Source organism: Rhincodon typus, chromosome 21 (genome assembly GCF_021869965.1).
Source record: "Rhincodon typus isolate 14 chromosome 21, sRhiTyp1.1, whole genome shotgun sequence".
Classification (NCBI taxonomy): Eukaryota; Metazoa; Chordata; class Chondrichthyes; order Orectolobiformes; family Rhincodontidae; genus Rhincodon; species Rhincodon typus.
Genome location: NC_063352.1, coordinates 24763106 through 24790389, shown reverse-complemented (window position 1 = coordinate 24790389; position 27284 = coordinate 24763106). Strand labels below are relative to the sequence as shown.

General features: G+C 39.9%; 1 protein-coding gene across 1 annotated transcript in view; it reads right to left on the bottom strand.

Annotated features, from left to right (window-relative positions):
• The window catches only part of usp22 (ubiquitin specific peptidase 22), a 129278-nt gene that overhangs the window by 34966 nt on the left and 67028 nt on the right, over nt 1-27284 (bottom strand). Inside the window, exons 2-4 of the mRNA XM_048609551.1 lie at nt 26437-26569; nt 12074-12187; nt 9917-10018 (exon numbers count right to left, since the gene is read on the bottom strand). Coding sequence (XP_048465508.1) covers nt 9917-10018; nt 12074-12187; nt 26437-26569 — 349 coding nt within the window. The remainder of the gene's footprint in view (nt 1-9916; nt 10019-12073; nt 12188-26436; nt 26570-27284) is intronic.

Sequence of the window (27284 nt, the reverse complement as noted above, 5' to 3'; positions counted from 1 at the left end):
TGGAATTTAAATCACAAAAGAACACAATAATCTTTAAAAACAAAAAGGAACTAGAGATAGGTACAATTGTGGCAATTAGTTATATGGATAATGATACCAGTCAAACTTGCATATTCAATTGTCTTAACAAGATACCTAACCTGACTGTTGAAAGAAAACAACAATTTCTTAACTTTATGGAGAATTTTCAGCTTCCACTTTTTGTAGTTCTGTTCTTTATCACAAGCTACATTTTAGGTACCAGTGATAGCTACAATAATTTTTTTAAGAGCCATTTTAACAAACATGGACTTCTAGCACTTAGAATCTGTAATTGATCTTTGCCTCCTGTTAATATTTGGACTTATTATTGGGATTCAAGTTGAATTATTCTATACAGCCATTTTCTAGTGGATTCCTGCAATATAGTGAAATCATTTAGTGCCCCTCACTGGCAGTTTGGGATGTTGCAGCAGTTGAAAAAAGAGGAACAATCTACAAGACATCATAGGCTTCTGTTGCAATTTAAACACTGATGAAAAAATGGCAGGCAGTGTTTACTTTAATTTGTGTTAACTTCAATGCAAGCATAAAATGAGATACAACATACAAGAATCTCAATCACAAACATTTAGGGACAATACCTTAGCATTAAAGCTAGCCAATTTTGGTGTGATCCAGTTCTGGCTATCAGCCCAAAATGTTAACAAAATGCTGCATGACCTAACTATTTGTTGCATTTTCTACTTGTACTTCAATTTTTAATAAGTTATTTTTACATAGCTGGTTTCAGTGATTCACCATCAGCAAGTTAGGGATGACAGTTAATTCTTTCCTCCATTTTGGGAGGGAGAAGGATAAGTGAAAAGAAAGGGAAAGTGTAGAGGGTGGAGTGTGACAGCCAAATGAGGACAGAGGGAAAAACAGCAAGTTGGGGGCTTTTCTGCATAAGCAATGAACTAACTGGACCATTGCTGAAATAACTTGCCTACATCTGCTCAATCATAAAAGACAGAATGTCCGAGTATCCACGATTAGGATAATGACTGAAGTACAAACAATAGCATGGAGCAAGGAGGTACACATTGAAAACAGTAACAGTATCCCCTTAAACTGACAAAAGTTAGTACTGGGAATTCCATAAATGGGACAAAACACATGGTTTTTTAACTGCAACTCAAAGCCCCAAATGGCGAGTAGTTTTCCTGTGTTAGGATAAGGCACCTAATATAATGGATGTGAAACTGTGAATGAGAAAAAAAAACAGTAACATCCAGAGACTATTGTTCAGTTACATTAAAGTACAAGGAAGGACTCTTATGGAGTTTTCTGCTTGATACCAAGTTATCACTTACAATACAGAACAGGCCATTGTCAATTATGGTCCACACAAGTCTTCTATCCTATTTCAACTAACTGCATTAGCCAATTCTTTACTGTAAGGCCTTGATGTAGCCATTATAATTAAAATATTAGACAGCACACATTTAAATGCATAATGGACTATTTCACAACCACACCCTCTAACCCATCGAATTTGTGGAAATTACAGGCCTTGCACCTTAGGTATGTTCTTGTGACTGTCACTTCCCATTGCAATTGTTGGCAATGGAGCAAACCATTTATGCAGAGGACAGTGTTTTAGATTGTAGGGAAAATTTAAACAGCTAAAAAAGGTTTAGATGGCATGATTTTAATGAAGTTTGATTAATAACAAATGGTAAATGGAGCAGTGCAGTGGAGCTAGCATAAGACAGGAGATAAGAAAACCACATGAAAACAAACAAGTATAGTAGAAGAAAAATATACATAGGTTTAAAAATGAACACTTTATATAAATACAAGGAACATCAAGAACAGAGCACTGGAGTTAGAGACAGACAACCTAATGAGACAATGGACATTGGCTGCTGTGTTAGTAAAATGACAGGCGTGGAGCTGAAAGGTATAAAATATTTCACTACTCAACCAACAAATTCAATGGAGGAGTTGATTTATTTGCTCAGGTATGACGCTTGACATTCAAGATGCATCCTTACCCTGATAGCTTCTCCTTAGTTTCCTTTAAATGGATGTAAACTGATGCTTCCATCTTGGAATAATGCCTATACAGTTACATACTGGGAGTTGTGAGGCAAGATATATAAATTAATCCAAATATTGCCATAGTTGAAGGGTTTCAGCTATAGGGAGAGGCTGAATAGGCTGGGGCTATTTTCCCTGCAGTGTCAGAGGCTAAGGGGTGACCTTATAGAGGTTAATAAAATTATGAAGGGCATGGATAGGGTAAGTAGGCAAGGTCTTTTCCCTGGGGTGGAGGGAGTCCAAAACTAGAGGGTATAGGTTTAAGGTGAGAAAGGAAAGATGTACAAAAGGGACCTGACGGGCAACTTTTTCCACACAGAGGGTGATGCATATATGGAATGAGCTGCCAGAAGAGGAGGCTGGTACGTTTACAACATTTAAAAGGCATCTGGACGGGTATATGAGTAGGACAGGTTTAAGAGGGATATGGGCCAAATGGGACTAGATTTAGATATGATATCTGGTCAGCATGAATGAGTTGGACTGAAAGGTCTATTTCTGTGCTGTGTATCTCTGACTTTATGACCAGGCGTATAGCAAGGACATTACATTTCAGCAAAAACTGGTAAAACCTTAGGCATGGCAGAGTCTAACCCCTTTGAAATACATAGACTCCTCTTCAAAAGGGTCTCACATTCTGCACAAGGCCACAAAAGGACAAACCCAGCAATTACAGACCAGTTAGCTCAACTTCAGTGGTGGGGAAACATTTAGAAACAGTTATGCAGGATAGAATTATCACTTGAGAAAAAAGTGGGTTGGTTAGGAATAGTCAGCACGGATTTCTAAAGGGGACATGGTGTTCAAAGAACCTCAAATCTTTTCAAGAGATAACAGAAAGGGTTGTTAAGGATAATGCTGATGTGGTATGTATGGGTTTCCAGAAAGCATTTGATCCAGTGCCACATTAGAGATATGAGAGGAAAGTTATAGATGATGGTATAAAAGTAGCAACGAAAACAAAGCAGTTCTGAGGAAGGGTCACAGGACCCAAAACGTTAACTTCTGTTTTCTCCTCCACAGATGCTGCCAGACCTGCTGAGCTTTTCCAGCAGCTTTGTTTTCGTTGCTGATTTACAGTATCCACAGTTCTTTTGGTTTTTATAAAAAGCAGCAACATGGATACAAAACAGTTTGAACAATAGGAAAGACATGAATGGTCAATGGACACTTTGCAGGTGGGCGGAGGGGGTGAAGATTTGTAGAGTTGCTGCCCAGGGTGACAGGGTGCGCGCGCACACACACGTAAGTGATCTGGACCTTGGTGTGCAAGACAATTTCAAAATTTCCACGATACTACACTTGAAAGAATTATAAACTGTGGAGCAGGACAATGTAGAACTTTAAAATGACATTGACAAGTTGGTGTAATGGGTAGGCATGTGGCAGATAAGACTGAATGTACAGAAGTGCGAGGTGATGGACTTTGATCCAAAGCACATAAAGACCATATACAGTAAGGGTATAATCTTAAATAGGGTGCAGGAGCATAGAGACCTGGGCATATATATGCACAGATCATGGAAGGTGACATGTCAGGTGGAGAAAGCAGCTAAAGGAGTGTGTTCTTGGCTTAATTAATAGGGGCATCATATACAAGTTAACTGTCACTTACTTGCTGTTGCACAAGACACTGGTTAGACTTCAGCTGGCATATTATGGGCACCACATTATAGGGAAGACATGAGCACAATGGAAAATGCAGAAACAATTTACAAGAATAGTTCCAGGAATGAAAAATTTCAGTTGCGAGGATAGACTGGGGAAGTTGAGACTGTTTTCATTGGAGAGGTGGCTGAGAGGAAATTTGATGAATCATGAGTGGACTGGATAGAGTAGATAGGGAAAGGCTGTTCCCACTTAAAAAGAACGAACAGGAAGGCATAGATTTAAAGTGATGAGCAAATGAAACAACAGTGACAAAAACAAAAAAAAAAAAAGAAACACTTTCACCCTGTCAGCAATTAGAGTATAGAATGCACTGTCTGGAAATGCGGCAGATTAGGTTCAGCTGAGGCATTCAAGATGGCAGTAGATGATTATCTGGATAGAAATGGTGTGCAGAGATAGGAGGAAAAAAAAAGGTAAGAAATTGGCACAGGCACAAATGACCTCCATCTGCAATCTAACAATCCTAAATTCTGGTATTATTTAATATGGTCAAGAAGGGTGGCTCTTCCTCTCCCTAGTGAAAATGTTGAAACAAAATCAAATAAGACTTAGACACAGTGGGAAGCATCCATATACTGACAAATAGAACAAAGTTGGTATTCACAAATCACCCAAAGTTGTACATAAAACTTAAATTCAACCAGTGACTTTTATTCTTAATGTCAAAGAGAAAATTATCCAGCCAATACAACTCTAAGTTACAGGCATGCAACTGACAACATTTTTAACAGATTACATTTTTTCCAATATTATGCAGGTCAATGGTGAAGCCCAGATAAGAGTATGGTAAGCATGTTGAGGACCTGTCCAAAACAGGGGACAGATTTACCAAAAATAATCCATAGAAAATGAACCAAGCTCAGGAGGCTTGAAGAAAATGATTTCATGTATTCTGATGTAGTCTCTCAGAAGTGTGCCATTTAAGTCCTTTTTTTTAATGCTAGAATCGATTTACAGCCAAATCTTTAAACACACTAACCATAAGAGGCACTCTTCCATAACCTTACCTTAAGAAAATAGATGCGATGTTAGTCATCTTAAGCCCATCATGTTACGAAAGGTTCATGCAACAAAATTACGTAGCAGAAAAGACCATGTTTTAAATGCCACCCTCTCCTCAATGCAATAGGAGTTGTGTTTTAATCTGCTCCACTTCTGGAATTTGAAGTCAATTGTAATTTAACAAAAAAAAAAAGTACTGTACAGAAAATGGATCACAAATGGAGATATACAAAAGGTTAGAGTCATAAGGCAAGACAACAATGGTTTGATACAAAAGGAGATCTGCAGGTGACAAAGACGAGCATGGTGGTTGGGATAAAGAAAAAAAACAAAATTTGTTTCCTGTTCTCTCCCAGAACTTATTCTGCCTTCGTGAATCAAACATGGCAGGGGAAGGCAGAGACTGCAACGTCTAACCAATAAAATGTGAAAATGTTGCTTGCCCATTTCCATAACTCTTCTTCAAAAGAGAACTGATACTTCTAAAAATTATTCATTCACAGGATGAGGGGTACCCATCCATAATTGCCCAGAGGGCAGCTAAGAGTCAACCACATTGCTGTGGGTCTTGAGTCCCATTTAGGCCAAACCAGGTAAGGATGGCAGATTTCTTTTCCTAAGGAGGCAATCAGTGAACCAGATGAGTTTTCCGAACAAGCAACAATAGATTCATGGTCATTAATACACAATTCTAGATTTTTATTGAATTCAAATTCCAACATCTGCCGCAGTGGGATTCAAACCTGGGTCCTCAGGACATTCCTGGGTCTCTGGATTAATAGTCTAGCAATAATACCACTAGGCCATCACTTTCCCTTCCTATATAACACCAAGTTGAGCAGAATGTTTGTCACTTTGTTTTTACTGTTTTGGTAAAATGAATGACAGGTTCTTCAATATCCCAGTTACATTAAAAGGGACTTCAGATAATTGAAGCTTACAAGTGATCCAATAAAAAACACCCCCTACCAGCTGGATTCTTCTAAGAAAACAATGACTCATTGTAAGAGCCAAACTAGGGAAATTATTCCAAAGCAATGCAACATATACAGGGCTGCAAGCCAAGCGTAAATTTACTTGTTATCAATTTAAATTGATACATTCTTGACCCTCTAGGAACATCACTCCATGGTGCTTGCTGTATATGCACACACATCAGAAATCAAACCCCATTTATTTGAAGAAACCACACAGCAAAATAAAACCCCAGCAATGGGTGCTGCTGTAGGTAGTTCTCTTCTCTCTCTCACCAACTACCTCATGAAGCTAGAAGTTGCATATAAGCTTGCTTTGGCCTGTTGCAATGTTATTAAAATTGTCAAAACACCACCACTTAGATAAGAGTTAGTGCGCCTCCAATGAAGTGTTGGTGTTCTGTCCCGCTTGTTATTTGTATGCCTCAATTTGCTGGGGTAGTTGACATCACTTCTGGTTTTGTTTTTCAGAGGTTTGTATATCGGGTCCAGTTCAATGCGTTTGTTGATGGCGTTCCGGCTGGAATGCCAGGCCTCCAGGAATTCCCTGGCACATCTCTTTGGCTTGTGCCATTATGGATGTGTTGTCCCAGTCAAATTTGTGTCCTACTTTGCCAGTGTGAATTGAGACTAGTGAGAATTGGTCGTGTCTCTTGGTGGCTAGTTGGTGTTCGTGTAGCCTTTATTGTCAGTTTTCTTCTAGTTTGGCCTATGTAAGAAAACTGACAATAAAGGCTACACGAACCCCAACTAGCCACCAAGAGACACGACCAATTCTCACTGGTCTCAATTCACATGGGCAAAGAAGGTCATGAATTTGACTGGGACAACACAGCCATAATGGCACAAGCCAAAGAGATGTGCCAGGGAATTACTGGAGCCCTGGCATTCCAGCCAGAACGCGATCAACAAACGCATTGAACTGGACCCGATATACAAACCTCTGAAAAACAGAACCAGAAGTGATGCCAACCATCCAGCAAATGGAGGCATATAAACAAGCAGGACAGAACACCAACGCTTCACTGGGGCCGCACTGATGACGTTACCTAGCAGGGTGGCAAAACATCTGCAATCAAACACACCGGCTTAGCAAGCAAGTCTACATTCTCATCTGCAACCCAAGCTACAAGTCTTCAAGAACTTTTAACCACCTAGTTCGAAACCAGTCACCTACTAATGATTAAATTACTGCAAATGACTTGACACATGAAAGCACATCATTTGGAACAAACATCTCAGGTGAGGGGGATAAGAGTTACAGCTGCCAAAAAGTGTAGCAGAACAAAAAACCAAAAAGACAAAGCAACAGAGTCTCAAGATGGGCAGAGTCAGTATCTGGCGTCAAAAAAGAAGAGCCAACCTCCATGTCTTAGGTCAGGAGTTGGATAGACTTCCAACACAAGAAAGCTGTGCTGTGTGATGCTGCCCAGATTCAATTAATAGTTGCAATCCAAATAATTTGGGCAACATTCTGCAATAATAGACCAAAAGGAGATGCGCAAGAACCAGTGTGAAAAATACAGCAAGGCTGTATTCAAGATTTAGGAGATTGTGGCAAACGAATAAGCCTGGAATTTAGAGCATCACCTCCCTCCTGAGGGGGGAGTGTAATTTCAATTCAGTCAGGCTTGGTTAAAAGAAAACAGCAATGGGCACCTTCAATCAAAAGCAAGCCATGCTCTAATCAGTCAGGAACACATTTAAAATTGCCAACAGGGGGCAGACTCAAGTTAAATTTAGGCCAAAAAAGGTCCTAACAACTACCTAGAGAAGGTTGACAGATCAAAAGAATATGACTGCAAAAACATAAGAAAAGTGCTTACATCATGAGAGTAAACCAAATGTTTCTGACCTGCCCATCAGCTGATCAGATTTCCACGTAGTATTTTGAGCCAATTAGAATACATACAACTTTAGCGTTAGCAGATGTATTAAACAATGTATGAGTACAGTCAAAAAATTCATTAAAAATAATTTGATTCTGTAATTTCAGGAAAAAGAGAGGACCTGGAGAAGACAGTAGATTTTGAAGCACAACTCCTTTCTTGATTTTTTACTTGCTCAGTTAACCATCAAAACACACATTCATTTGTATTTACAACTGTACTCATCTTTTACACTTGATTTTTTTTTCGCAACCCACCCCCCCCACCACAGTACAGGCCTCAGAAGCCCATGCACAACAGTGGCTACTGGAACTGAAAGCCAATGTCAGCCTGGCAATCAGGGTGTGTGGTAGCTCCAAGCAGGGAATGGTCGTCATCTCAGACTAGTACCGACAGCATGAGTTCCAGGTGGACAGCATGCATTGAACATATGCTGTGATCACCAATTTCACAGCTTAAATGAAGCTTCAAGTACACAGACTGTGTACACAGCATTTCTACCCCAGCAGTTGGTTTTTGTTTACTGTTTTGAGATCCCTTACATAAAATGGATGAGAGGGGCAAAATCTAAAAAGTTTAAAAAAAGCAAAGTATTCAAAAGAGGAAGTGGTAAACATACAGAAAGTAACAACTGAAATGGAATTCAGAAGAGATTGCTCCACCTGAAGAGCTAGAACCAGTCAACATGGCCATTCTGTGTTGCAAATTTCATGATTCAATCGACAGTTGCAGCTGCAGAGTCTGCCACCTGTAACCTACTGATACTGATCCAGCTAATCTCACTCAATTTAGGTGCTTTTAAAAATCCGGCAAGAGATTAGGACAAAGTGCAGGAGTAGCTTGTGTGAGTTAGATTGCACGATTCAAAGACAAGTTATGTCGACCAGCATTTAAGAACAGGTTGGATAAAGTACATGGGATTGGGACTACCTTCTTGCAGGAAAAGAGTTGTATGGAAACATACAATTCAGCTGTAGTGTGGGGGTGGGCTGAATAACCTGTCGTTGTTAACAATATGCAATTTCTACTGTTCACGTGGTGATAAACTGAAGCAGGAGAGTCCTTCCTCCAAGGGGGAGGTCACATCTTGACTCAAAGTGCTGTGCATCACTAACATGGTTACCCATTCAGCAACAGCAAGTTCAGTAAATATACATTCTTGATACAAGAGAAGAATGTATTTCAAGATGGGCTGAATTAGCAAACTCACTGAATAGTGGACTGAACAGATCTGCTGAGCTTTTCCAGCAATTAGTTTTGTTTCCGGTCTGCGGCATCTGCAGTTCTTTCAGCTTTTACTTAGTATTTAACTCACTGTCACATCTCTTCTAGGCACGTCCATCTTGAAATTCAGCTCCTCTCTGACAGGATTTCTGTTCCAATTTTTTTTTCTTGTCCGGCATTAATTTCACTGACACTCCTGAGGAAGGGTCACCGGACCGAAAACATTAACTGCGATTTCTCTTCGCAGACACTGGCAGACCTGCTGAGTTTTTCCAGTAACTTCTGTTTTAGTACTGATACAAAAATGGTTTTGAGACCAGTGTGCAGGCCTGCAAATAGTGTGATTTGTTCCAACTGGAACTAATTTGTCTGCTCTCTCCACTGATTATGGATTGATCAGAGTATTTATTTCGATACTTCATGTTTTTTTTTTTAAAAAACTCATTTGCAGTCTGTTGCTCATCGATAAGGAAAGACTGATTTACAATCCCAAGCTTACGTCCCAAAACTGCATGTTAAGTACATCAAAAAGACCTGAATTGGTGGCCCAAAGATTCCATGTTTTGACAGCTAGAGCCAGAATTCTAAGCATTTATGGATCCAGTTCAACAGAAAACTAAATTGAGACCAGTGTGTTGGCCAGTAATTCTGGAGGATGGTGGAATCACTTTAATGTCATCTATTAGTTGGATATTATTAGGAGACCACAAGCCTAAACAAGCTAAATCCTCCCCCCGCCAAAAAAATGTCTTCTGACACTATTAATCTCCACAAACAAAAATAGGGACATGGGACTTTAAAACTTGACAGTGAAGAATCAAGACTGTTGCTGAAAATACAAAAAGGTAAACCTTCATACAGTGTACAATATATGGCTTATTGGTACATCTCATATCCGAGGGTGATCTTTTCTTCATCACAAGCATTATTAATTTCACAGAGTGCCAAGAAAAATAATGATGACTAAGTACCCCATCATTTTACTGTCATATAATACCCAAGATTTTTGAAATAACTGCTAAAATTAGGACTGCCAAGCCATTGCCACAGGTATTTCTGACCATTCATTTTCCCACATTTTTATTCACTTACCGATGGTACAATTTGTAGTTATCTTCCTGCGTTTGGGATTATGCCGTAGTAACTCCAATTCTCTTTTTGTTGGTTCCCATGTTGAATACTTCTCACCAACCCCTAAAAAAGTTTTTAAAAATTCAATTTTAATTACCTATGATCAGATTCTGGTTAAATGTCAATCAGGTTCTAAACAGAAATGCAATGAATTTCAAGGTGGAAATAAATTTTCCATCATATACCAAAGAACAGTCTCACACTGTTTCACAAAATGCTTCTTGAAGAACCAACATCAGGCCACTTAATGGAGTTCAGCATTTCAATGGAACAAATAATATCGATATCTTCAAGGAGAAGCTAGTCAGGTATTTGAGATGGATGGGAATATTGCTTACAATGATAGATTTAGATAACAGAATTTAAAAAAAGGCTTAAGTGCATCAAGCACCAGCATGGACTCCTTTTGTCAGTGATGAGGCAACTTGTGTACATCAGACAAGATAGATCAGAGGACCTGAGCCTATTGTGTCCATTGTGATATTCTGTAGGGCAGACAGAGAAAACAGATGGGAAGAAAGAAAAAATACAAATGACACTCCTAACTTGACACTCCCTACTGGAGGAGTTACACAAATCTTGCAACTGCCATGATGCTTCATCTCATGACTGTGATTGGAATTTTTGCAGGATTTCATTTGAAAAACGTAGCTGCTTTGGGACATCGCACAAAATGAAAGCAAATTTTTTTGTCTTTCCCCTAGTGTTTCATGTGTCTTTTAAAACATTTCAAATTAAAATGATTTACACAGACTACAACTTGCACCATTCCAGGCGGTTTTCTCCAATCATTTAAGTCATACTGTTGTACAGCTATAGCAACTAAATTAGCAGAAAGGGTGTAAGGCCAAAGATGCAGTTTGTCTTGTCAAGATCCACATATTCAAAGAAAGATCAGCGCACATGACTAAAAGAAATCAAGACTCACTGAATAGCTGACAGATTAAGAATTACTTAAGCAAAATAAAAAAAAAACAACCAACAGGTCTGCAATAAATAAAACTTCCTGGGGAAATAGCAAGCTAATGGCATTTCACAAGGAGATGCTAATAACCTTAACACACAGAACGTGATGGCCCTAGTAGTGGTAAGATTTCAGTTATGGCAGTCATAAAAAAGTGTGCAGAAGACAGAACACAATAACGGAGAAAAGACATACAGGTTCCAATAATCCAATGCAAATAGCCAAACATTAATGTACAAAAACAGATAACAAACATCAAAGTATCTTACTGGCAGAAAGGCCCTTACTCTTGTAGAGTATTAATACAGTTAGACAGATATTGGGCTGTATGTTAGGTCATTGTAAGAGTAAAGCGTACAGCTAACTTTTGGTTATGCTCACCTTGACAAAAACAGTTACATACTAGAAAGTTACAAAAAAGAAACTGGTATAATTTAAAGTTTTAATATTATTAAAAAACTCCAATGAATGAGCTGTTTAACAAACCATTGAGAGGAAGCCTGGGACAGCAGAACTAGGGCTTGCCTTCTGCCAGGTGGACAGAGAAAAATCAAGTCAACCTTTGACCCCAGTATAAACACTGAATACATCCTCCATCCAGTAAACATCTTCGGATGGTGGTGGTGGTGGTGGTGTGGTCATCACAAATTTGTTCAACCCAATATGTATGTTTCTGAATGTATGTCCTCTTTTCCGTCACAAGAGGAAGGTATTCTCAAAACATACCCAGCATTCTGGGCTCAAACTGTCTGCACTGTACACATCATGCATGCCCTTGTTACAGTCAAACCTAATTACCCAAACACATTTCTCACCAGCCTGCTTATCATCCATAAATGTGGCTTGTCTAAAATTTCTGTTGCTCATATCCTATGTCATACCAAATTCCTTTGGTTTGTTAACATTACTTAGATATTATAATAGCAATGCTTTATTGTACTAGGAATGAGCTTCACGTAAAAGGTCTTAAATTTTTTTTTTTTTTTTTTAAAATGCATAGTTATCACAATCAGAGGAAAAGCACAAATAATTCGTCACTTTTGCACAATATTGTTTATTCATCCTAATAGTTTTCCCTAACTTCTCTATCAGAAAGCATCCATTACACACTATCTCAAATAGGAAATGAAACATTTAAAGTCATTGCCACGTACCTTGCAACTTCCATGCTTTTCTTTGTTCTTCTTTGGCAATTTGTTCCATGTCTTTATCATATATATAATCTTGACACATAAAACAATATATACCTCCATACAAGAGGTCTATGGCTGGGGGAAAAAACAAAAACCAAAAAGGTTAAATTCTAAAAAAAGATATCACCACAAATAATGTGTTGATGACCTTACATCAGAACAAACTTTGAAAGAAAATATTTAAATACAGAAAGGACGAAAAACTTTAAACCCAACCTTTTCTCTGTCTGAAGATTCAAAACACCTAGATGGCCAGAAAAGTTGTAACAGAATGCCTTTTTGGGGAAAAAGGATTTTCAGTACAAGAACAAGAGATCCATCTCAGAACAAACAAGTTGCAGACACATTCAATGACAGCAGCCATTTTTGGCAAGTTCCATTTCCCTCTCCCGATCCAAACAAAGAGTCATGATGAAGCCAAGTCAATAGCACCAGAGCTGGTTACAGATGCTCATCAGTCTCCTTGGCAGTCAGCTAACTGCTATTACCTAGGTTGTGCATCCCAGGAAAAGAGTCTATGTTTGGCAGGATCCAGCATAAGTCATTCTGGAATGAGGAGCACTCCAAGTTTGGGCAGCCAGTGCATTGGGCTAGAGCTCTGTAGGAGCATGGGGCCATGGAAAGCTCATGTTTGAGATGGGTAAGACATGCCACAGGAAGCAGGCAGCCTAAAAATCCTTGATTAATTTGAGAAACCCACAACACGTACAGATACGAAACTCAATGGATCTACCTCAATCTTATCATAGCAAGATCAGCAGATTCTACAAGCAATCGTTCCACTCAAAAACTAAAAACATTAAAAACAGCACTGATTTAAAAAACAGATTAATCCAATAACAATCCACTGCAACCAATGGATCCAGTGATAACTACGATTGAAATTCAGCAAATGGGGAAGCTCCTGTTAAGGCAATCCTGGAGGCTTGTCTTTTCTTTATTCGTTTATAGGATGTGGGTCTCGTTGACAAGGTCAGCACTTATTATCCAGCCACAAGGAGAGAGTGGCAAGCTACTTTTGTGAACCATTCTAATGCACTGAAGGTGGAGACACCCATGGTGCTATTAGAAACGAAGTCAAAAGTACTTCAGGGAAACATACAGATGGTGGCATTTCTATGCAACTCTGCACCCAACTGCAAAACCCTCAATTATTCCGATTCTAGATCATTCATTATGCTTTTCCATTATCACCCTAAAGTTCAAAATAGTGACCATGACCTAAATGTTTTCCCACTGATATTTGTTCTATTTGACACATCTTATCCCCAAGAACCAGGTCTTGTAGTACTTCATATGGAAGCTGCGGATGTGGAGCTTCCCTCTTCAAATGGTACCTGCAGAGGTCTCCTCAGCCACCAATTTCCTGTGCTCACTGCCACCCAACCCTGTCCAACTGCTGCCTTGCCCCAACTTGGGAAAAGGCTGTGCCCAGGGGCCAGAGTCACTGTCTATTCCTCTATCCTGCCGACCCCAACCTCCTCATTCAGTTTACAGGCATGTAGCAAAAAGCACAGCCTCCCAGCTTCACGAAGGACTTTTCCCATGGCTGCAAAGTGCTGCAGGGTAAGGTGGCAGTGGAGAGCTCTTCTGCAGGTAGCAACATAAAGGGGAAGCTTTGCCACTGCCTCAGACCCCAATACGTTCCCCATTTCCATGATCCACAACCAGTGCAACATTGCACCTTCCAAAATGACGTCAGTAGCGTAAATACACAAGTCTCAATTCTGACATCACTGCCTATGGATTAGTGACATTAGCAGCGCATGCACAGATGCAGCCTGGCATGATGTCAGCAAGGCACATGCAAGTTTTTGCTGCAGCCTGTTGCAGTGAACTAATGCCACAGACCCCATTTGCAAAGTCATGTGGTTGCTTTGGGATTCCATATAATCACTTCGTTCTTAACCAGTTTCTTGGTCGTCATTAAGTGGGTTATAAAATTGCTCCAGTCCTCAGCATTTCCACTGTCTAGTGCAAGTCACACTCTAGGTCTTGGTGCGTCTCCTCTGAACAAGCAGGCCCATTTTCAAATCCCACCTGCGCCACAGGTGTGCAATAGATCTGAATGGGTTGATTAAACACATCCAAAAGATAGTTCCTAAGGCATATGGCACAGTGCTAACACACCTACTACTGGGCTGAAAAATATGGGTTCCAAGTTCTACCTGCTCCCAATGAACATCAACGTGTCTGAACTGGCAGATTAAAGACATCTAAACCACTTGCTTTGATCTAGTGCAACTTTTAAATTCTTCCCTTAACCTCAGTTGATTTACTTTTCTCTTAAGACATTTCTGTCTTGAGGCATATACATATGTTGCAGACATACTGTAACATCAGCTTAAGTATCAGTTATTGCTTGTCTACTGTCAAATCCCTTTGATTTGTTTACCCCATCCACAATGAACATGTTGCTCATATCTTCATAATTTCCTTTAATAGATCCAAGACCCTAGTTTGAGTGAATTGTATCATATTCTAATTTGAAGCACAATTTTTATTTGGGGACAATAGCTGGGCCTATTAGGGACCAAAACGGCAGTCTGTGCATCAAACTCAAGGACACAGTAGCAGGCTGTTAAACAACTATTTCTTAGTCTTCACTCCTGAGTGGACGTAGGTGCAGAACTCCAGACGAATCAGAGATGTATGAGCAGATTAACACAGAGTAGGGAGGCATTGGCAGGCTGAAAAGTGGACAAATCCCCAGGTCCAGAACAATTGTATCCAAGACTGCTGAGAGGTGAAAGAGGAAGGACCAGGGCCCTGGGCCAAATTTTTTTTTATTTCTCTATGGCCACAGGAGATGCCAGAGGACTGGAGGATAGTTAGTGTGGTTTTGCCTTGAGAAGGGTGTTAGAGATAGACCAGCAAGTCTCATCGACCATAGGGAAACAAAGTTCTGAGAGAGATTTAATTTCCACTTGGAGGGACAAGGTTTGGTCAGAAAGAAAGAAAGAAAGAAACAAACAAACAAACAAACAAACAAACAAACAAGACAATAGGGCTTTGTCAAAGGAAGATCATTTGCTTGAATTTTGAGATGACCACGTGTAGACGAGGGTAGGACAGTTTATCAAATTTACATGGATGCCACAAAGCTTTCAACAAAGTCCTAAATGGGAGACTAATAAAGGAGGTAAAAGCCAATGAGATCCAGTGCAACCTGGTAAGTCTATTCAGACTCATACAACATAGAAAGAGACCCTTTGGTTCAAATGGTCCATATCGACTAGACATCCCAATCTGACCTAGTCCCATTTGCCAGCATTTGGCCCATTTCCCTCAACGTTTCCTATTCATGGAATCAAAACTGGCTTAGTTGTAGGAGGGAAGGTAGTGGTAGATGGCTGCCCGAGAAGCTGGAGAGTGTCCAGAAGCATATCACAGGAATCAGTGCTGGTGTCTGTATCTCTTATCGTTCATGATGTATACGAATGATATAGCTGAGGTGGTGAGGGGGAATGAGAACTAAGTTTGCCGAATACACAAACATTGGCCAGATAGTCAATAGTGAGTTTAAAAAAGGCCTAGTTACAGGAAGATATAGACAGGTTGATCAGATGAACAGATGACTGGCAGATGGAATTTAACTCTGAAATGTGCAGCAATGTACTATGGAAGCAACAAGATGAGTACTCAATGCATGGCAGGACATTAGGAAGCTCAGAGAAACAGAAGGATCTAGGGGCGCGTAACCACAGATCAAAAGATAGCAAGGCAGGTTAATAGGGTAGTGAAGGAGGCATACAAAGACAGAGATAGTAGGAACTGCAGATGCTGGAGAAGCTGAGACAACAAGGTGCAGAGCTGGATGAACACAGCAGGCCAAGCAGCTTCATAGGAGCAGGAAGGCTGACGTTTCAGGCATGAAGGGTCTAGGCCCGAAACGTCAGCCTTCCTGCTCCTATGCTGCTGCTTGGCCGGCATACAAAAACATTTGCCTTTAGTAGTTGTGGCATAGATTATAAGAGCAGGGAGGTTATGTTGGAGCTGTACGAAAAACAAGCAACTTTGGTTTTCAACTCTTCCTTGTTTTTTTAAAAAAAAAAGTATGAGCTAGTGAAACAGAACAGGAAAAACCAAACAAACAAACAAACCACAGCCACACAAGACGGACTGGTTGTTCCCAAGAATAAAAAGTCTTTTGTACATTATCATTCCTCAGTTCAGGAGGTGAGCGGAGTTATTCATTGCAGCATTCCTAGCCTCAAACCTATACTTCTGTTAAATCCCAACTGAGTTTGTGGTCATCGGTAACCCCCAGAACTTTGGAGCAGGGTAGTAGGAAATGTTTCAGTGATGGTAACACCATAGACTTTCATGGGGTGGTGGTTAGCTTTTCTTACTGGAGATGGTTATTGCCTAGCATTTGTGTGGCGCAAATGTTACTCGATACTCGTCAGGCCAAGCATGGATTATTGTCCAGATCTTGTTGCATTTGAACACTGATTGCTTCAGTGTTTGAGAAGTTGCAAATGGTGCTGAACGTTGCATAAATCAATCATTGTCAAAAATGGGGATGTTTGACATTCTCATAGCGGGAAGGTCATTGATCAAGCAGCTGAACATGGTTGGACCTAGGCCACTATCCAGAGTAACTCCTGCAGAGGTGTCCTTGACTCGAAACAATTGACCACCAACAACCACAACCATTATCTTACATGCCAGGTATAACTCCAATGAGCAGAGAGCTTGCCCTCCGATTCCCATTGATTCCAGTTTTGCCAGGGCTTCTTGATGCCACACTGTACTTTTTGCAAAATAGTACTAAAATCATACATCCTAGAATGAATGCACAAAAATTTAAGGTAAATCTTCCCTCAGACCAGCAGATTCACAACACATCCCAATGCACAAAACAGGTAGTGTTCAAAAGTCCCAGTTTTAATAGTTCAAATGCTAATTACAATTATGCCCCCAACAACCAACATGAAAAGTTCAGTATTACCAACCAAAGACCACGACTGAAAGGCACATTAAAGCATACTTTGGACATGGTCTACTGGAGACAGACTGGAAAGTACAGCAGGTCAGACAGCATCCAAGGAGGAGGTAATTCAACCTTTTGGGCCAAAACCCTTTGTCAGGACTGGGGAGGGAAGGGGATCCCAGAAATAAATGGGAGGCGGGTGTAGGAGAGACAGCAATAGGTGGATGCAGGTAGGCTGTTAATGTGATTGGTCTGTGGAAAGGGTGAAATGGATAGGCGAGTGGGAAGATGGACGTCAGGTCAGGGCTCGGGTTGGAAGGATTTTGAAACTGAAGTCAATATCAAGGCCATTGGGCTGCAAGCTTCCAAGGCAAAATAATCAGGTCTTGTTCCTCCAGTTTACATTTGGCCTCACTGACAGTGAAGGTAGCCAAGGATGATGTCATCAGGGGAAGAGGGGGAATTAAAATGGATGACAACCGGAAGATCACGTTGGTTGTTGCATGTAGACTGCAGATGCTCCATGAACCGGTCCCAGAGTCTGTTCGGTCTCCCCAGTAGAGAGGACATGGATTTTCACAGTTGTCAGCAGCAACATGAAATTTAAAAAAGCAAAAAAAAAACACAACTTGTATTTCAGTCTGTTACCTCTTATCTCCTACTGCAACATCCCCTCTTCCTTCTCATTCATGGCCCCTGAAAACAGGTCTTTCTCCATTCTGAAAGATGGCTTAGTGAAGGCCGAGAGCTCACCAGCTGCATTCAAATTAAGCCTTGACAAGTCCGAGATTGGTAGTATTTCCTTAACAACCCACCGTCCCACACTAATGCCTCTCACTATAAAAGTTACATTAAAAAGAGAAAAAAAAAAACATGGGCGAAGGGTTTAGAGTGGGAATTTGAGTTTTGCTGCCTTGGCTGCTGAAGGCTACCAAATGGTAGTAGGTTTACAACTGGGGATGCTCAAGCAGCCAAAAATCAGTACCAGCCTACATATCCAAGTGTTGCAGGTCTCAAAGATATTACAGTTAGGGAGAGAGAGTGAAGCCACACAGATCACAAAACCAAAAAGGATGACAATTTGTTTCTAAATAAATCATTGCTTAACCAAAAGACATCATGGCCCCTATAACATTTGGACTAGATGATGGAACTTAGTGCAAACGATTAAGGACATGGGTACTATATAAACGGGAATCCACTTGCTGAAGAGTATGCCACAGACAGGTGAGGAGCAATTGGATAGCTCTTTCCCTTTCTTCTCACCACTCAGATGTCAGTAACAAGCAGCATTTAGATGGAGGGCATTTAACTATTTTGGTTTTTGCAATTTTCAGTAATGAAAGATGAAGTTAACTTCCAAGCAAGTTGGGATAAAGGCATTTCTTCACAGCATCCCAGAATTTAACCATGCATGCACTTACTCCCTCAGGCACAGTGATTAGCACACAAGATGGATCCTGGAGAAAAAACTGCAGCTAGCTTGTTAATAGAATACAATAAACAAATCACATTCAGACAGTCCTTTAACAATGTACATTAAATTAAGATAGCCTGTATAGGTTCCCTCTTATGGTTCATTGGAGAAGAATAGAAGTTAAGTTTCTAGGATCACGACAAAAATCATGCCCAAGTTTCTGTAGAGGTAAATCTTTAGGAGGAAGCAAATTAGCAACTCTTTCACACTCCCTTTGTTGACTGGTTGTTAGGCACTGTTCTGTTCTTTCAGCCAAAAGAACGAACCGTGGCTCTTGCCCTGTTTGTCCACAAGTGATCCAGTTCTCTTGGGTTGTGGAATAACAAATGTTTGCTATCCGAGGAGTTTGGTCACATGGTAAGTCCACATCAAATGACTCCGAAGTCTAAAACAACTGCATACAACGGGGAAAGTGGATAGGTTATTCACACCTATGTGGGAAGAACAGTTAAGCTTTCAAATTTGGAGACATTAAGTCAGTTTTGGTTAAGCACACAGAGTCAGAGTCAGTGATTTTCACAATCTGGAGTTGAGGAAAGGTCACCGGACCCGAAACGTTAACTGTTTTTTCCTTCACAGATGCTGCCAGACCTGCTGAGCTTTTCCAGCAACTTTGTTTTTGTTCCTGATTTACAGCATCCACAGTTCTTTTGGTGATTTTCAATATGTCTGGCTTGGTACATCCATTCATTCAAGGGATGGTACACTGCCCACAGACATTATGTTCTGAAAATCATGCTCAAACATGCACAAATCCTTCATCTGTGGGAAAATCACAAGGTCACCTGACCCTCAGCGACTATCTTGGGTCAAGGCAAGTTGTCTAGAAGAAACAAAATGGCATATACAAAGTAAAAATTTCCATCATCTCAATACCCTTGCAAGCATTTAATGCAAATGCCATAAATAGTACTGTAGCCAATACTGACTCAACTATACATTTATTTATACAGACGCTTGTAACATATAATGCAACCACAATTGCAAGGAGTTGCTGAGTTCAAATGAAAATTAACAGCCCATTCTCCATTTGTCAATTAACACACAACTAATAATAGTAGTTTTGCTAACAGAATGGTGCAAAGTAGAGAAAATGTCTCCGGTTTCAGAAATTTCCTTTTCTCGCTGGTTTACTTTTCTCTCCATTCTTTATTTAATCCATTGAGTATTGAGATGATACCGTCACTTTAAAAGGTCATTTTGTCCTGGGGTGTTTTTTTTTTGAAGAGAGTTGTGAAGACAGAGGCTCTGTATTGGCTTATGGATACACCTTAAGTAAAGAACGTGAGGCGCCTTCAGTTTTTTAAAAAAAGTGTTGAAACAATGGAAGCAGCTTGAATGGGAGTGGTCAGCTCTCAGACCAGGTTTTCTAGTGTTCTTTACCTATAGCAGTCAGAAGCTCTTTAGGGTCTCTTAAGAGTAGTGAGCTTCAGTGAATGATTCCTGGCTGCTACTTTCTCTGAAATCTCTTCTGATATTGCAGTTCTCCAATCCACGAGGAAACATGCAAGAATCCGTCTGAATTTGCCTTTTTGCCAAGGGGTGTCTTGAGGGAATGTTGCTGTATAGAACTGTTAATTAATAACAACAACTATTGGAAAAATTAACCAAATGATACAGTACCCAAGTTATTCAAAATTGTTCTCTTTTGTTAGTGTTTAAATAAGTGGTGTTTTCCTTAACATAAGTAGTTTGACCAGTCACATCAAATCAGTGACATGCACTTCACATCTGCCTTTGAAATAAGAAAATGTTGGGTCTGAGTTACCCTCAACACATTGAGGTGGCATGGTGGCAACAGTGTTAACCATATGGAACCCTGGTTCAATTCCACCCTCAGGTGACTGCATGGAGTTTGCACATTCTCCCCGTGTCTGCATGGGTTTCCTCCTGGTGCTCCAGTTTCCTCCCACAGTCCAAAGATGTACAGGCTAGGTGGATTAGCCATGCTAAATTATCCTAGTGTTCAGGGATGTGTAGATTAGGTGGGTTTATAGGGGGATGGGTCTGGGTGGGATGCTCCGAGGGTTGGCGTGGACTTGTTGGGCCGAAGAGCCTGTTGTTTCGACACTGTAGGGATTCTATGATAGTCTGGTTCATAACAGTATTCGGCTTCTGCTTTATTACTATTCGTACCAAATCTAGACACCTTTCTTTGTTGGTTTCATGACTCCCTCAAGCTCTGTGGCCTTTATACAAATAAACGTTTCATCATTGAAATCAGTCATGCCATCCTCCAGACTGTAGATATTCCCAGATATGATCTTAAATTCTTTACTTGCTACTGTCCCCTACTTTCCACACCAATCCCATCCACCTTTATATGCTCAAAACCGCAGCATTTCTCAGTACTGGCAGATTTAATATTAATCTGTTCTACCTGGTGAGTACTTCCAATATTGGATTTTTCATTTCACGTGATTTTTGGTATACCTAGCACCTGGCTTTGCTATCACATTTTGAATACATACAAACTACATCCAAGTTCACTACCTATTTCCATTGGTACCTAGGAGTTAAGTTAATTTCCTATAGACCAAATTGACTCCTATTTTGCTTGTAAAATGATTCAACTGTTTCCTAGGAAACAGGACTTCTGTACATTACCACAGCAACAGCGCTTCTAAACATCAGCATGTAAAACCTACATTAGGTTCAACTCCACTGAATCCCATGTTGAAGAAAAGCACAATGTTATTCAGTTTGTGTAGCAGCTGAACTAAAAACTGACCAGATTACACTTGAACCCACACATTGGAGGGAAAATAATACTGTAAAAACTGTTCAAGATGGAGGCAAAAATCATGAGTAGAATTTAATGATACAATAATCCCCAGGCAAGTGCACATCGTCTATGATATCTTACTATTCTACATGAATGCTGATGTGACAGCAACTACTCCTGTTCACTGTATACCACATAGGATTGCAAAGTTCACTGAATTGCCAAGTTGCTGGTAACAGATGGACACCGGGGCATGCAGAGAGGGGAACAGAAGCAGACTGGATGTAATACACCAACAAGTTTTTGCGATGGACACTACATATTTAAAACATTTGCGTATGGAAGTGCCACTTAGATTCTTTTTTAAAGCTGATCATCAGCTTCAGTTGTCATAATGTGTGGCACACAGCTGCTGAACAAACTCTTCCATTATCTTACGATGCTCAGCAACAAAGTAGTTGCATTCATTTGCCACTTTGTCTTTCAGCATCTCCAAAAAAAGAAGTGATTCATGAAAGAGTGTCATTTTAAGTGTAGTCACTACTGCCATCTGTAAAGGCAATGACTGTGGTTGCATTTGCATAGAGCAAGCTGGCACAAAGCCACCAAGATAAATCCAAAAAATATGAAAAACAGAACAGGAAAATTTGATTCTCATCTCAACTCCGACATCTTAGCACGTAATCTTGGCAGACCCCTCCGTTCAGGGCTATATGATTGCTGCATTCAGCAAGTGTAGCCTAATAGGAGAAACTTTAAATTGAGTCCTCACTCACCTTCCCAGGTAAAAGCAAAGGGATTGATTACATCAACAGGCGGCCCCAGATGTCTTTTCATCCCTCAATCAAAATTACCAACACAAAGTCTAGTCAATCTTGTCTTAATAGATTTGTTATTTGAGGGACTTTTATTACTGTAACTTAGTGCAGGAGACCACATTGGACTGACACTGATGGAACTGCGTACTAGACAGACAGACAAACAAATAAGTGCTACATAAGAGACAATGTTACTTTTTGGGGAAATGGATGATCTGGCACCATTTATTATGGAATCAAAAGGGCTCTGCATAGGAGAACCCTGACCTGTGTTCTGTCAATGAGGAAAGTGTAAAAGAAAGAGAAACAAGGAGACCTCCAGAAATTGGCTGCAGCAAGCGCTCACTTTCTCTTTTCTCTATAAAATGTTTACATCTCTAATTTTCTGTCCAAAGAGCAGAAAAGCTGTCCAACCAAGCAACTAGTGAGCTACAGACTGATCAGTGCTGTGCAGATAACACTGAAGAATCAAAAGGATAACAAAACCAAATTCTCTTTTTGTGCTTTGGACTGGTGATACAGAGCTAGGTTCTCCTGACAATTACTCTCCTTGAACTCAATTTGCTTTTGTCTGTTCTGTTTTGTCTTGTGCATATGTGCGAGACGGTTATCTTATATGGGCGACCCCTTATTCTAAAACTGTGCCACAGTTCTAGATTACACAAGGGGAACCATGCCATCAGTCAACGCTGCCAAGTCTCTCAAAAATAGATAAGATTGTGTCTCATTTTATAAACTCCAAGTATACAAGGAAAATACCTGACCCTAGGAAACAATGACCTACATCCAATACAGGTATATCCTTCTTTACACAAGGTGTTCAAAACAGTACTCTAGGTAATGGTCGTGCAACCCCCTGTACAGTTGTAGTAAGGTTTCCTTGCAATAAAAGCAAACACTTCATTTCATTTCCTAGTTATTTGATGCACCTGAATGTTAGTATAGAAACATACCCAGCTCTGTACTGCAGCATTCAGCAGTCACTATTTAGATATTATTCTGCTTTTCTATTGTCGTTGCAAATGGACAACTTCACATTTTCCCAGTCAGGCTACATCAACCAAATATTACCCTTTTGAGGAAGGGGCACCGACCCAAAATGTTAATTCTGCTTTCTCCTTCACAGATGCTGCCAGACCTGCTGAGCTTTTTAGCAACTTTCTTTTCGTTCCTGATTTATGGCATCCACAGTTCTTTTGGTTTTTATCAACCAAATATTAGCCCACTAACTTAAGCAAAATGTATCCTCCTCAACTTGCTTTCCAACTTCTGCATCATCAGATCTGGTTACAATACAGTCAGCCCCTTCATTCTGTGAACTGCAGCACAAGGAAAGAGATTGAGCACCAACCAGTGCTGTGAGTGGATTGGAATTGAATCATAGTCAGCACAGACATGGTAGGTCAAAGGATCTGTTCCTGTGCTGTACTGTTCTACAGTGTGTGCACCTTATCTTGTTTACTTGCACTTGGTCCATAGCCTACAAACACCTAGGCATTTTAAGTGCACATCCTGAAGCTTTTCAGGATGTTGAAAAAAAACTGCCTCCTCCACCCTCTCAGGTAGCACATTCTAACACCCTTTAAGTAAAAAAAATTTTCCTCAGATCCCCTCTAAACCACTCGTTGCTCACCTTAGAAATATAACACTTATGCCCTCCAGTCCATGGGCGAAAAAAAGAGACTCATGATCTTCCTGGTCCATGCCTCTCAATTTTGTATACCTCAAATCAGATCACCCCCTCAGCTCCAAAGAAAACAAAATCAAGTCTCAGCAGTCTCCCCTCATAACTGAGATGTTTCATCCCAGGCAACATGCTGGCAAATCTCTATTGCACCCTCTCTAATACAATTATGTTCTTTAAGATGCTGGTTGCTACACAATGGCATACATCATTTCACATGCAGCCTAGTCAATGTATTATAAAAGTTGAAACACGGCTTAGAATCCCTACAGTGTGGAAAAGGCCATTCAGTCCAACAAGTCCACACTGATCCTCAAAGAACATCCCACCCAGACCCATCCGGCTACCCTTTCCCTGTAACTCTGCATTTCCCATAGCTAAACACCTAACCTACACATCCCTGGACATTATGGCAATTTAACATGGCCAATTCACCTAGCCTGCACATTTTTGGACTATGGGAGGAAACCAGAGCACCTGGCAGAAACCCACGCAGACACAAGGAGAATGTCTTTGTGAAGTTTACAGAGTCATCCAAGGGAGGAATGGAACCCAGGTCTCTGGCGCTCTATTCCACCCCTTGCTACTATATTCTACAATGCAGCTAATGAAGGCAAAAATCCCATAAGCTTTTTCACTACTGTGTAGCTATGTAGACACTTTCAGGATAAATGGACTTGTACACCAAGGTTTATCAGTACTGCCTGGAGACCTAACAGTCATGGTGCATCTCCTTCCCTTATTATATCTCCCAAAGGCATCACCTCACACTTATTGGGATTAAAATTCCATTTGCCACAACTCTACCAGCTGATTAGTATCAGACTGTAGCAGGAGACCCTTTTCCTCATGATCAATACCAGCACCAATTTTTGTGCCAATTACCAGTTTCATCCTTCAATGGGCCAACATTTACTTTGGCTATGCCCTTCCTCCTTAGCAAAGAAGGTTGTCTGATTTTACATTGCTTGCTAAGTTATGTTTATCTCAATTTCTTATTAATTCTCAAATTATTCTTTACTAAAAAATTAAAAATTGACAACCTTTGCAACATTGTACATCTTTTCTTTTAAAATAGATAAATTTCTTTAGTTTATTATTCAGTGGAAGATGTATCTGAGCAATGAAGCATCCCTTAAAATGTTGGGCAATACGATCAACCTGCCTTTTAGCCAATTGTCTAAATTGGACTCCAAGTCTTACCTATATAGCTCCGTAATCACCATTTATTTAGAACTGGATACACTATTTTCCAGCTCAAGTTTCTCACCATCAAACTAAAATTGAAACTGTCATTTTATGGCCATTCATCCCTAGAGGATGCTTTTAGGTTAATCCTGGGTCTCGTTACACAAGCAGGTTTAAAATATTGCTCCCTAGTTAAAGACACAATATTGTCTCAAACTATTCAAAATACACCTCGTTCAACTACACAAAGCCTCCAAGGGAGAGGAATACCTCCAAATAAATTAGCTGTATGAAGAAAAAGAGATGGGATCAAAATTTGAAAAATAAATGCCAAAAAAGAGTGAATTAAGACATCAAGCTTAAACTTTCCAAAAATAGTCCAAAATATAGTCCATTGCAGAAAAGAACGCAATGAAATCATAAGCTAGTTTGTTTTACTCTGATTGTAGATAACCTCAGAGTCCATAGGGCAGGGAAAAATTAATGAACATTTATGGGTGCCTGAGCAAGCAAGTAATGTATCAGGCAGGTTTCTGAAGAAATCACAAAAGGATATGAAATCAGATAAGCAGTGCAGAAAGAGCATTGAAAGAAGGTTAATTGGAATTACAGGGAATGAAACATTATATTTATGAAACAGACAAGAAAAAAAAACCAGAATGCTTCTCACCAACAAATGAGAGGCCAGAGTCAGGATCTCAAGAATGGAGTTCAGAATTATTCTTACTCAAGGATCACTGGGATGTGAAACGCTCCACTACAAGTGGCTATTAAGACAATTATAATCAAAGATCAAACTGCACAAATATTTGAAAGAATACATTATAAAAGTAAATGGTTCAGATGGCAATAAGAGGAGACCTAAGGGCAAGCAAGGAAGAAACTACCAATTATAGAACAGGCAATACCTTAATTTAGTGGTTGTTTTAAAGGGGTCATGTATTTCAATTCACCATTGATGGTTTGGCTGTTCATACAGACAGGTACAGATTGCTAAAATAAAATCCTGAATACGGAGATTCGATTCTGATATTCAATCCAGTCTTTTATCCACTGCTGTGAATTTCCTATACTAACCCATTTCTGACAACACAACTTTTGAATGAGTCAGTAGAAGCAAGGACAGTATATGGTCAAGCTGCAAACTTGAACCGTTGTCTACAGTTGCTTCTTATTCTTTCAGACATACCACTTTTTAAAAACAAGATATACCTTAGAGACAGAATCCAAGCAATGATTTCACCTTTAGCATTGTCATCTGTTTTCGAAGTTAGTTGTTCAGAAAAGGTACCAGAACATGACTTTTTGACAAAAAAATCAAGCTGTATGTTAACAGAAGAAATTGTTACATATAAAAAAGGAAAGATTGTTTGTTTCAATTAGGAAATGATCTAATTAGAGCTAACAGTTCATAACAGTAACTGCATTAAAATTACCACTTCTAATAAAGCTCCCTTTAAACAAAAAGCAAGCAAATGCACTTGACACAATCTCACCTAAGTTGTGGCGCTTGGACTTTGCGTGCTCGTGAATGTGTTTCTTGGTAAAACAACCAAAAAAGACACAATAGAGGCAGGAATGCAGTCGGTTGAGGTGAGCGCCACACATGTGGCAAATGCAGGATTTTGCCTGAAAAAAAAGAGAAATTCATGTTAAGAGGCAAACAGTGTCAGAATAACCAAAGACAGAACCAGGCTAGTTTAGACAAGCAATCTCCAAATCATTCATTTACATGTTACCTACGTGTTTGTTGACTGAAATTTCAAAACCCAATTAAAACTGTAATGACAACCAAAGATTTTCTCTCAAAACAAAATATTCAGCAAATAGGATGGAAAACTCCATAAAATTGCTAACATTAACAGCTGTATTCAAAGCAACAAATACAGGACTAAAAACTTCACACAAATATACCGATTCAGATTGAAAAAATAAGCTAAATTTTCCAGGTTTTCCCACCTGAACAAAGACATGAGCCAGAAGTTTTGGTTCCCACTTGAACAATGACATGAAAAAAAGCACTGGAAGAAGTTAGAGAGTAAATTGGTACATTAAAAAAGGAGACTGGCCTCAGGGAAATTAATTTCAGAATTACATCCAGTGCCATGCACTGGGGCAGTTATGAACCAGATGAGATTTCAATTGGAGGCTTCAGGAGATGGTGCAAAATGGAGGGAGGAACATACAATTCTGGAACACCCAAGCAGAAATAACACCCTCAGAAGACAGGGTAAATAGGACAGAAAACAAAATGAAAAGCTCACAGGGAAAAAAACAAGTAGCCATAGGTGCGAAGAAGTGGCACTTTTCTTGCGAATTGAGCAAAGTGATAAATTAGCTACCA